This window comes from Propithecus coquereli, unplaced genomic scaffold (assembly GCF_000956105.1).
Source record: "Propithecus coquereli isolate 6110/MARCELLA unplaced genomic scaffold, Pcoq_1.0 Scaffold68, whole genome shotgun sequence".
NCBI lineage: Eukaryota > Metazoa > Chordata > Mammalia > Primates > Indriidae > Propithecus > Propithecus coquereli.
The window spans coordinates 6,963,686-6,974,348 of NW_012152840.1; the positions used below are offsets into that span (position 1 = coordinate 6,963,686).

Sequence of the window (10,663 nt, forward strand, 5' to 3'; positions counted from 1 at the left end):
GCAACACTCACACTCTTTTATTAACAAGGAGATGAAGAGAATCTTGTTCTAAAGATTCCCAGGGATTTTTAACTGTGGTTAGTGATAAGTTCTGTTCTGGTCCAGGCAATGAGTCTTTTGGAAGAATTACAGAACCATGCCAGTCTGGTCCACAAAAGGCAGAGAAAGATAGGAAAGGCTGAGTAAGATAATGGAGCCAGATAGGTCTACATTGGAACCTTGGCTTGACAGCCGTATGACCTTGGGCAAGTTACATAAACCTTAGTTTCCTCATTAGCAAAGTAGGGACAAAATTACTGTATTAGGCAGGGTGGGCAGTAACAAGAAACCTCCAAAACTCATTCTTTCTTCTGTCTAGAAAGCCTCCTCCACCTCATCCTTCCAGGCCTAGCTTAAACACCAACTTTCTTATTAACATCTCCCTCTCTTTCCTGGAGAATTAATTGTTCCCTTCTCTGAAATTCGCCTATACCTTAATTACAGATGGCCCTGGTTTACAATTTTAAACTTTATGATAGTGTGAAAGTGATATGCATTCAGTAGAAACCATGCTTCAACCCATACAACCATTCTGTTTTTTTTACTTTCAGTAAAGTACTTAATAAATTACATGAAATATTCAACCCTTTATTATAAAATAGTCTTTGTATTTGATGATTTTGCCCAACTGTAGGCTAATGTAAGTGTTCTGAGCAGGTTTAAGGTAGGCTAGGCTAAGCTCTGATGTTCCATAGGTTAGTTGTATTAAGTGCATTTTGGGGGGCTTTTTTTGTTTTTTTTTTTTGCGACAGAGTCTCACTCTGTCACATGGGCTAGAGTGCCAAGGCATCAGCCTAGCTCACAGCAACCTCAAACTCCTGAACTCAAGCGATCCTCCTGCCTCAGCCTCCCGAGTAGCTGGGATTACAGATACATGCCACCACACCCGGCTAATTTTTCTATTTTTAGCAGAGACAGAGTCTCACTCTTGCTCAGGCTGGTCTCCAGCTCTTGACCTCAAGGGATCCTCCCACCTCGGCCTCCCAGAGTGCTAGGATTACAGGCGTGAGCCACTGCGCCTGGCCTTAAGTGCATTTTTGACTTACGATATTTTTAACTTATGATGAGTTTATTGGGACATAACCCAATCATAAGTCTAGGAGCATCTGTATAGCACTGACCACATGGTACTATACTCGCACATCTATTTCTCCCTGTAACCTCCCATTTTACTTTAAGCTGTGAGCTTTCCAAGAACATGAAACTCATATTTCACCACTGCAGCCCCAGGTCCTTGTACAGGGCCTGACACATAGCTGACAGTCAAAATGTTGAGTGAATGACCAGCCAATGACTGAACTGATCAATGAATGACGAGTAAGACATGACCTACCCGTGAAGGGGTAATCCAGGGTCTTTTCCAATTTTGATAAAAAGAATTTTGCAGACACATTGTACATGGTCACTTATAAGCCTTACACTTTTCAAGACTAGCTACTAAGCTAATTTTTTTTTTTTTTTTTTTGAGAATCAGTGGGTTGAGCTGATGTCTCCAATCAGGGACATCAAAAGTTGACTGTACTTGGGGAACAAATAAGAGTAGAGGTATGGAAAATTGGTGCCAGGATTTTTTTGTGTGTGTGACAAAAGTCAAAATGAAGGGACATGTCAGATGTGTGTGTGAGAAATGGAAATACAGAGGGGATCCTATCTTCCACAAAAGAGAACTCTCATTCAGAAGCTCCAAACCTGACACTGATAACTTCAAGGGGGATTTGAATAAAATGCAGTCATGTTTTCATGGGTATCAGGAAGAAAATGTGTGTAAACATGAACTGTGCCTAGCTGTGGCCCCCTGAATGCATACCTGAAAATATGAAATGGTATTGTTTGCAATTGCACATAAGAAAAATTTCAAGGGGTGCATAGATGAGCATCCATCTGTATATTGTAGCAGCATGGGATGTGGGAAAGGGAAGCGGGTTAAGGAAGCATTTTTCCATTCATGCTGTTTGCAGATGAGGAAAATGGGTCTCAGGGAGGTTGTGACTTACCCAAGATCACGCAACGATTTAGTGTCTGATCTGGGATCAGAAACTCAGTATCCTTGTTTCTTTCTTCTTCTCCACTATAGTCTTATATTCATTTAATTGGGAAAACATAGCCTGAAGTACTTTAAGTTTAGATAATAGCTCAACTGTTCAATAAACATGTTTAAGGGCTTACTATGTGCCTGGCACTGTACCAGTTACTAGGAGGTACAGAACAAGTAAATTCATGCACTCAACAGATTATATTTTTTATGTGCTATGCTCTATGCTGGGTTCTGGGGAGCTCTTTGCCTTCATGAAGTCCTGTGGGGAAGGCAACATTAATCGAAGAATCACACAATTAGTGAGTATGTGACAGAGATAGAAGAGAGATATTAAATTCCACAAGTCTGTAATCTTCTCAACATTTTAAGGAGGAAAGTTTCTGGATCAGCTTCTAGGCTTTTTTGTTTGTTTGTTTTTTGAGACAGAGTTTTGCTCTGTCACCCAGGCTGGAGTGCAGTGGCAGGATCATAGCTCACTGTATCCTTGAACTCCTGAGCTCAAGCGATTGTCCCACCTCAGTCTCCCGAGTAACTAGGACTACAAGTGCGCACAACCATGCCTGACTAATTTAAAAAAAAAAAAATTGTTTTTAGAAACAGGATCTTGCCATTTTTCCCAGGCTGGTCTTGAACTCTTGCCCTCAAGCAGTCTTCCCGCCTCAGCCTCCCAAAGTGCTAGAATTACAGGTGGGAGCCACTACACCTGGCTTCTAGGCTTTTTTATGTTGTGCAACTCCTATTAATGGGACAAAGACCAAAAATGCTTTAATGTTAAACCAAATAACAAAGAATTAGAGATAAGAACCCTGGTGCCCAAGAACTTCAAGGAAAGTTTTAGGACAGAAAAGAAGGAAGTCCTGAGGGTTGTGAAGATGTATTTCATATATTGAGAAAAAGGGATAGTGTGGGAGCTGTTAATGCTGTTCACCAAATATTTTAGGTTCTTCCCCCTTCCAAACACATGGTAGATATTGTAGATTGCAAAATTGGTCCTCATTCTCCACTCCTCCCTGGATCCATGCCCTGCAGGGAACTATTCGATGCTCTCCTGCCATGAGTGGAATACAATACTCAGCCCCTTAGCTCAGCTACATAACTTACTTTGGTTATTAGGCAGAGGTGAAAGTGATGGTGTGCCAGCTCCAAGCCTAGAGGCACTGCAAGTCTGCTTGCTCGGTTACACCACGCCATTGCCACAAGAGCATGCCTTGGCTAGCTCTTGGGAGGATGCGAGACACTTAGCACAGAGTTGAGTTGCCCCAGTTACCCCAGGTGAGGTCAGACTATAAAGCTGAAAGCCGGCGGCCCCCCAGACATGTGAGTGAGCCCAGCCAAGATCAGCAGAGCCACCTGTCTGATTCCAGATGCTTGAGCAATAAGTGCAGATTGTTGAATGCCACAGAGGTTTGGTGGTGGTTGAAGCATTACTGCAACCATATCTAACTGATTTATAGAATTGCACTTCCTAGCCCCTTGGTGTTTGGATGGGGCCATAGTTCTGGTAGTGAGTTGGGAGCAAAAGTAATAATGACATTTCTGGACTGGAGCATTTAATTGCTGGTGTAAGACCCTCTAGAACTCTCTTTTCCCCTTAACACATCAACCAAAAACTTTTGAAATAGTGGCTACTCCCTCAGCCTGGGTCCCTGAGAGACTAAGATAAGCTGAACATCCAGCCATAAAGAGATTTTGTTTTCAGCCATTGAGATTTTGGAGTTGTTAGTTATTGTGGCATAACTTAGTCGACCAAATAAAGCGGGAAAGGGTATTTTAAGAAGTTTGATAAAGGTTATTATTTGGTTCCTCTTTGATGTTCTTAGAGAGATTGCAGTCAGTATTTGAACTGTGTTTTCAATTGTTTTTTTGTTAATGTACTACTTTAATTAGCTTGCTTTGCCTGCCAACCTATTGACTGGCCTAAATTTTGGGGCAGTTACAGAGCTGGTTGCCAAGGAATGGGGAAAGAGAATAGTGCTCTTCTTTACCTTCCAAATATCTTCAGACTTTTCCTAAACAGAACATGTACTCAGATGTTGGGCAACCCAAATGTCCACTAAGCTCCCTCTAACAAATTGGAAGTATTCTTTGTCTGTCCAAATTATATATTACCTCAGCAAAAAGGAAGACACCCTTCAATACTGAAAGTATAGTGGATAAGAGGGCAAGCAGAAAGGGCTTTGAAAAGCAAAAAGTAAAAATCCCTTAGATACACAAAACTTTCAATCCCTCTAAGAATGTATTTGAAATTCACACAAAGAGGAAAACAAAGGAAGAAATCTTTGTAACCTTGGTTTGGGTAAAGATTTCTTAGATATGACACCAAAAGCATACCATAAAAAAAATATTGATAGATTGATCTTCATCGATATTATTGCCTACTGCTCTTTGATACTGTTAAGAGAATGAAAAAAAAAAGCCACAGGCTGGGAGAAAATATTTGCAAACCGTGTATATGATAAAGGGTTTGTATCCAAAATATGCAAAGAACTTTCAAAACATCATAATAAAAAAACAAGCAATGCAGTTAAAAATTGGACAAAAGATTTCAATAGATACTTCACCAAGGATATATGCAGAAGGCAAATAATCACACGAAAAAATGCTGAACATCATTTGCCATTGCAGAAATGGAAATTTAAATCACCATGAGATACCACTACACTCATAGAATGGCTACAGTTACAAAGAGTCATCATAGACATGGAGCACCTGGAACTCTCCCACATTCTTGGTGGGAATGTAAAATGACACAATCGTTTTGTAAATGTTTGACAGTGTCTTAAAAACCTAAACCTACACCTACTTTATGACTCAACCATTCCATTTTACCCAAGAGAAATGAAAGTACATGTTTACACCAAGACTTGTTTTGGAATGTTCATAGCACCTTTATTTGGAATAGCCAAAAACTAGAAGCAACTCTGATATTCATCCACAAGTGAATGGAAAAACAAATTGTGGCATATGGACACCATGGAATACTACTCAGCAGTAAAGAAGTATGAACTATTGATACACTCAACAGCACAACTGAATCTCAAAATAATCTCCAATTTATGCTGAAAGAAACCAGACCAAAAAAAGGATACATAGTCTATGAATGCATTTATATAAATGTCTAGAAAATATTAACTATTCTGAGGGAAGGAAAACAGGTCAGTGGTTGCCTGTGGGTGAGGTGGAGTAGAGGTAGAGAAAGGTTACAAAGAGATATAAGGAAACTTTTAAGAGTGTCGAATATGTTCATTATCTTGACTATGGTGATGGTTTCATGAGGGGTTTATTTATGTCAACATTTATAGAATTGTACACTATAAATATGTGAAGTTTATTGAATGTCAATTATATCTCAATAAAACTGTTAAATAAATTAATATACATATGCATAGAATGTATTTGTTATTGACTAATGATTCAGGAAGGAACTAGAGCACAAGGGACTACTAACTGGGATTTTAAAAATTGGATGATCTCATGAGTAGAAGGTTAGCAGTTGTGAGGACACTTCTCTTGAGCCTGACCTTCAAGTTTGGCCCCAGAAATCAAAAGATAAGTACAAATTGGGAGTCCAGAAGATCTGTAATATATAAACCTCTTTATCACATATCTGAGATTGAATAGGATGGTCACATGGGCTGTGACATGGACCTACAGCTGAACTGTAGGCCGGTTAAACCAGAGCAGTTAAAAAAATCATTCAGTAGATTTGTCTCTGTTTTAGGTAAAAAGGTTGTTTGGTTACTTGTGTGGAACACAAATATGGGGAATAACCTGTTTCAAATTAGGCACCTTATGTTTAACACTCTAAGATTCCTGAATGAAAATGCAAACATTCATATACATAGTTTATCACCATGTCAAATCCAATAAATAAAAATAAGGGATGCAAGGCCGGGCATGGTGGCTCACGCCTGTAATCCTAGCACTTTGGGAGGCTGAGGCATGAGGATTGCTTGAGGCCAGGAGTTGGAGATCAGCCTGAGCAACATAGGGAGACTCCATCTCTACAAAAAAATAGAAAAATTAGCTGGGCCTGGTGGCATATGCCTGTAGTCCCAGCTACTCCTGAAGCTGAGCCCAAGAGTCTGAGGTTGCAGTGAACTATGATCAGCAGTTCCCAACCTTTTTGGCACCAGGGACCGGTTTCATGGAAGACAATTTTTCCACGGAAGGGGTTAGGGAGGTAGCGGTGGGGAGTGGGGAGGCGGAGCTCAGGCGATGGTGCATCTTCCGGCACCTAACAGGCTATAGACCATACTGGGCAATGGCCTGGGAATTGGGGACCACATGCTATGGTGATGCCATTGTACTCTACCCTGGCAATTGAGCGAGACCCTGTCTCTAAAAATAGTAATAATAATAAGTAAGGGATGCAGTTACCTCCTCTGTAATAGTTCATTAAAAGTTGTCTGATCTTTCAGAGCCACCCTTTGATACGTTTTAAAATCTCCATTAGTATTTTTTTGAGAGTTTTGCTTTTCTGATAGAGAGTTTGAGCTTTTCAAATACCATAGCCCTGTTATTTTTTTAAAGTCAAATTTCTGTTGTAGAAATTTGGTGACCAGGAATGGAAAGACTAAGATTCTAATCCTGGCTCTCCCCTTACCTCAATTTCCTTGTCAGCAAAATGGGGATAATAGTAGTACCCGGGATGAATGGTGCCCCTCCCGCCAAAGTGTAAGTCCACACTCTAATCCCCCAAATCTATGACTGTTATCTTATTTGGAGAAAGGACATTGGAGATGTAATCAAGTTAAGAATTTTGAGATAAAGATATCATCCTGGATTATTTGTGTGGACCCTAAATCCAATGACAAGTGTTCTTATAAGAGAAAAACAGGCTGGGCACGGTAGCTCATGCTTGTAATCCTAGCACTTTCAGAGGCTGAGGCGGGAGGATCGCTTGAGGCCAGAAGTTCCAGACCAGGCTCAGCAAGAGCAAGATCAAGAGCAAGACCCTGTCTCTATGGAAAAATAGAAAAAATTAGCCTAACTGGGCATGGTGGCATATGCCTGTAGTTCCAGCTAATTGAGAGGCTGAGGCGGGAGGATTGCCTGAGCCTAGGAGGAGTTGGAGGCATCAGTGAGCTATGATTGTGCCACTGCACTCCAGCCTGGACAACAGAGTAAGAGCCTGTCTCTACCAAAAAAAAAGGAAAGAAAGAGACGGGGAGATTTGAGACAGATGAAAGAGAAGACACATCCCAGAGCCCAGAGGAGAAGGCTATGCAAAGATGGAAGCAGAGAATGGAGTGATGTGATCACAAGCCAAGAATGCCAGCAACTAGCAGAAACAGGAATGACAAGGAAGGGAATCTTGCCGGCACCTTGATTTCTGATTTGCGGCCTCCAGAACTTCAAGAGAATCTCATTCTGTTGTTTTATGCCACCGGAGCTGTGATAATTTATTAGGGCAGCCTCAGGAAACTGATGCACAACTTCACAGAGCATTAAAAATGGGGATAATAATACTATCTAACTTGTAAATTTGCTATGAGCATTAAATAAACTAATATATTCGTAAAGCATGTAAAAAAATGCCCAATGCTTAGTAAGCACTACAGAAATTCTAAGTAAATTTTTACAAAAAAGAACTCAATGATGTCAATGCAGCTGGTTGTTGATGATATTATTGCTTTTCTGGGCCGTGATTGGTGGACCGGATATTATCACACCAGAGCATTTTGTCAGATTACGGAACTGAAAAATGAGGATGGTTGGAAGGTCAAGAAGAATGGAGTATTTCATCTACAATGTTCTTTAGACCCTGAAAATTCTATAAAAGGAACCCTTCAGTTCTCAATGCATTTGGCTCCTTGCTTATTAGTTATCTCTCTACAATCCCTTAATCTCTAAGCGTAATTTAAAACGGAATGCAGAGACCACAGGAGAAAATCACTTTTCTTGCCACCTGCAGAAAACTACGATTCCCAGAAGGCTTTGGGTCTCTAACGGGGGCGGGACCACAATAGGGGAGGAATCTAAGAGAAGGTCTTTGGTCGATTCCATTGCCCAGAGCGGGAGGGGTCACCGGAGGAACGAAAGCGATTGGTTCGGTCCGGGGGGGATCGGGCCGTGGCGGACCGCGCTCAAACTTCCCGGGCCGGGAGCGCGGGGCCTGCCGGGAAGGCGTCGGGACAGTTTCCCACCAGGCCGCCGGCCGTCTCGGCTGGGCTTCGACATGCAGAGCACGGACCTGGGCAACAAGGAGAGCGGCAAGATATGGCACCGCAAGCCGTCCCCAGCCACTCGGGATGGGTAAAGGCCGCGGCGAGAGGGCGCGGGCTGTGGAGGGCTGGAGACCGGCGAGGGGCGGGTCCGCGTCCGTGGAGAGGCGTCTGAGGGTCAGGCTCGGGAAGGGATGCAGGGAGCCAGGTAGCGGTGCGGGTTCTGGCTCTGACCCTGCCGCGCATCTCTGGTGACCTCATCAGGGGTAGGTAGCTCCAGACGCCACGATCCACGGAGACCCCCTTCCAGGTTCTGGGAGGGGGGTCTGGTCTGGGACAGCATGGAGCAGGAGGCACGTGGTTCTCTTTATGTAAGAGAATTTGCGCTTCTTGGTAAGTGCCAGGAGGCTTCCTTCTTTAATTATCATGTTTCCCTGGTACGTAAGTAGATGCTCAGTAAATATTTAACGGTTGCATCTGGAAAAGAACTCTAAGAGGGCTGCAAGATGGGAAAGCAATAAACTTCTACCCCTTCCGAAGGCCGCAGCTTATTCATTCTTAGTTTACTATATGTATTCAGACACAGGTGCATTCATCAACTGTTTGTTGAGGGCCTGCTAGGTGCCAAGCACGCTTCTAAGCCCTGGGGACAGCAACGGAACAAAAACTTCCGGTTCCCCGAGTTCACATACGGGCCTGTGTGTTAGGGGTTGGGATTACATTCTAATTGCACGGCGGCCTTCAAGTATTGCCAGCGCTGCTTTTCATTCTATTCCCAGTTATCTGACCTGTTTAAGGCTCAATTTCTCTTGGTGACTTCATTGGAAACCTTTGCTCCAAAGTGGTGCTATTTGGGGTTCCGATTGCTGCGCACAAAGTAATCTTATTGCTTCCAATTCCCTGGGGTTTCACAGACTTTGCTGCATCGCTTGAATTCATGTTTCAGTGTGTTTCTTGTTCTAGTGATTTTTCTGTTGATCTTTTGGTTGCTTCTCCACAAATCAACAGACTTTTAATTGCCTACTACGGTGCCCAAAGCGCTGTGCTAGACGTTTTACCAGCAGCTTGTTTGCTTTCTGGCTGTTGTCAGTCCCCTTTATCAATGGCTGTCTCATCAATATAATTGAATAAAAAATTGTCTAAAGTGGGGATTCTTGAAGTTTTTCATTTCCAAATCTGGGTTTGTGTAAAGGCCATCACTACCTCTGGTATTTTTAAAACATTCTGAAAGTTATAGCCAATCTACATTAATTTTCTTTCTTGCTGTTATAAACCATCTAGATATACATGCAAGATTAAAAAAAATGAAAGAAACAGGTTTATTGTTCAAATGTCCTTATTGTTTGCTTCTTCCACTAAAACTTAGGTTTCTTTTTGTTCATTAATACCCATTGTTTAAGCTGTTTAGAAAGTCAAAGAGCCCTGACTAGGAGTCAGATGGATTTAATTAAAGTGAATGTCCACTTACCAGCTCTGTGACCCTGGGCAAATTGATCACTAAGACTGTAAGGGGATAATCAGACTTACCAGACACATTGTCTGACACATTTGGTGCTCAGTAAATATTTGACATTATGTTTAAGAACTGAGAAACTCTTTCAGGCAACCTGTGGTCAATTGAAAGGAAGTTGCTGTAATAAATGCTTGTATGTGTGATTTATATGAAAAATGAGAGGGACAGAATGTTGCTGTTAATTGTGATTACATCTAGATGGTAGGGTTATGATCAAGTACTTATTTGTTAGTGTATTTCTGTATTTTCCATATTTTGAACAATGATGTAATTTTGTAAACAGAACACATGTAAATGTTACAGAAAAAAGACTGGAAGGAAAAGTCATTTTTACTATGTCTGAATTTAGTTGCCAGGGACATTTTGATATTATTGCTTGTCATTTCAGTATGGTTATGTTTGGATTTTTAATTCCTTGGGTACTTGATAAAAATAAGCATTGTAAGAATTTTGCTGTTTCCCTTAATGGATCGAAAAAAAAGCCTATGTTTAGATAAACAAGTAGAAAATGTTTAATCTACTTAATTCAGTTTAGCATGCTTTAATGAAGTTATAATGAGGAAGATAAATGTTTCCATATTAAAATTCAAAAATTCACAAAATATAGGCTGGGCGTGGTGGCTCACGCGTGTAATCCTAGCACTCTAGGAGGCCGAGGTAGGAGGATCACTTGAGCTCAGGAGTTTGAGACCAGCCTGAGCAAGAGCGAGACCTGTCTCTACTAAAAATAGAAAAAATTAGCAAGTCAACTAAAAATAGAAATGAAAAAAAAAATTAGCCAGGCATGGTGGTTCCCGCCTGTAGTCCCAGCTACCCAGGAGGCTGAGGCAGGAGGATCACTTGAGCCCAGGAGTTTGAGGTTGCTGTGAGCTAGGCTGATGCCATGGCACTCTAGCCCAGGCAACAGAG

The 10,663-nt window shown here is 41.7% G+C and overlaps 1 protein-coding gene across 1 annotated transcript in view; it reads left to right on the plus strand.

The window, feature by feature from the left end:
• Positions 1–8,255: 8,255 nt before the first annotated feature.
• The window catches only part of TBC1D31 (TBC1 domain family, member 31), a 79,426-nt gene continuing 77,018 nt past the window's right edge, over positions 8,256–10,663 (plus strand). The window contains exon 1 of the mRNA XM_012660845.1: positions 8,256–8,332. Coding sequence (XP_012516299.1) covers positions 8,256–8,332 — 77 coding nt within the window. The remainder of the gene's footprint in view (positions 8,333–10,663) is intronic.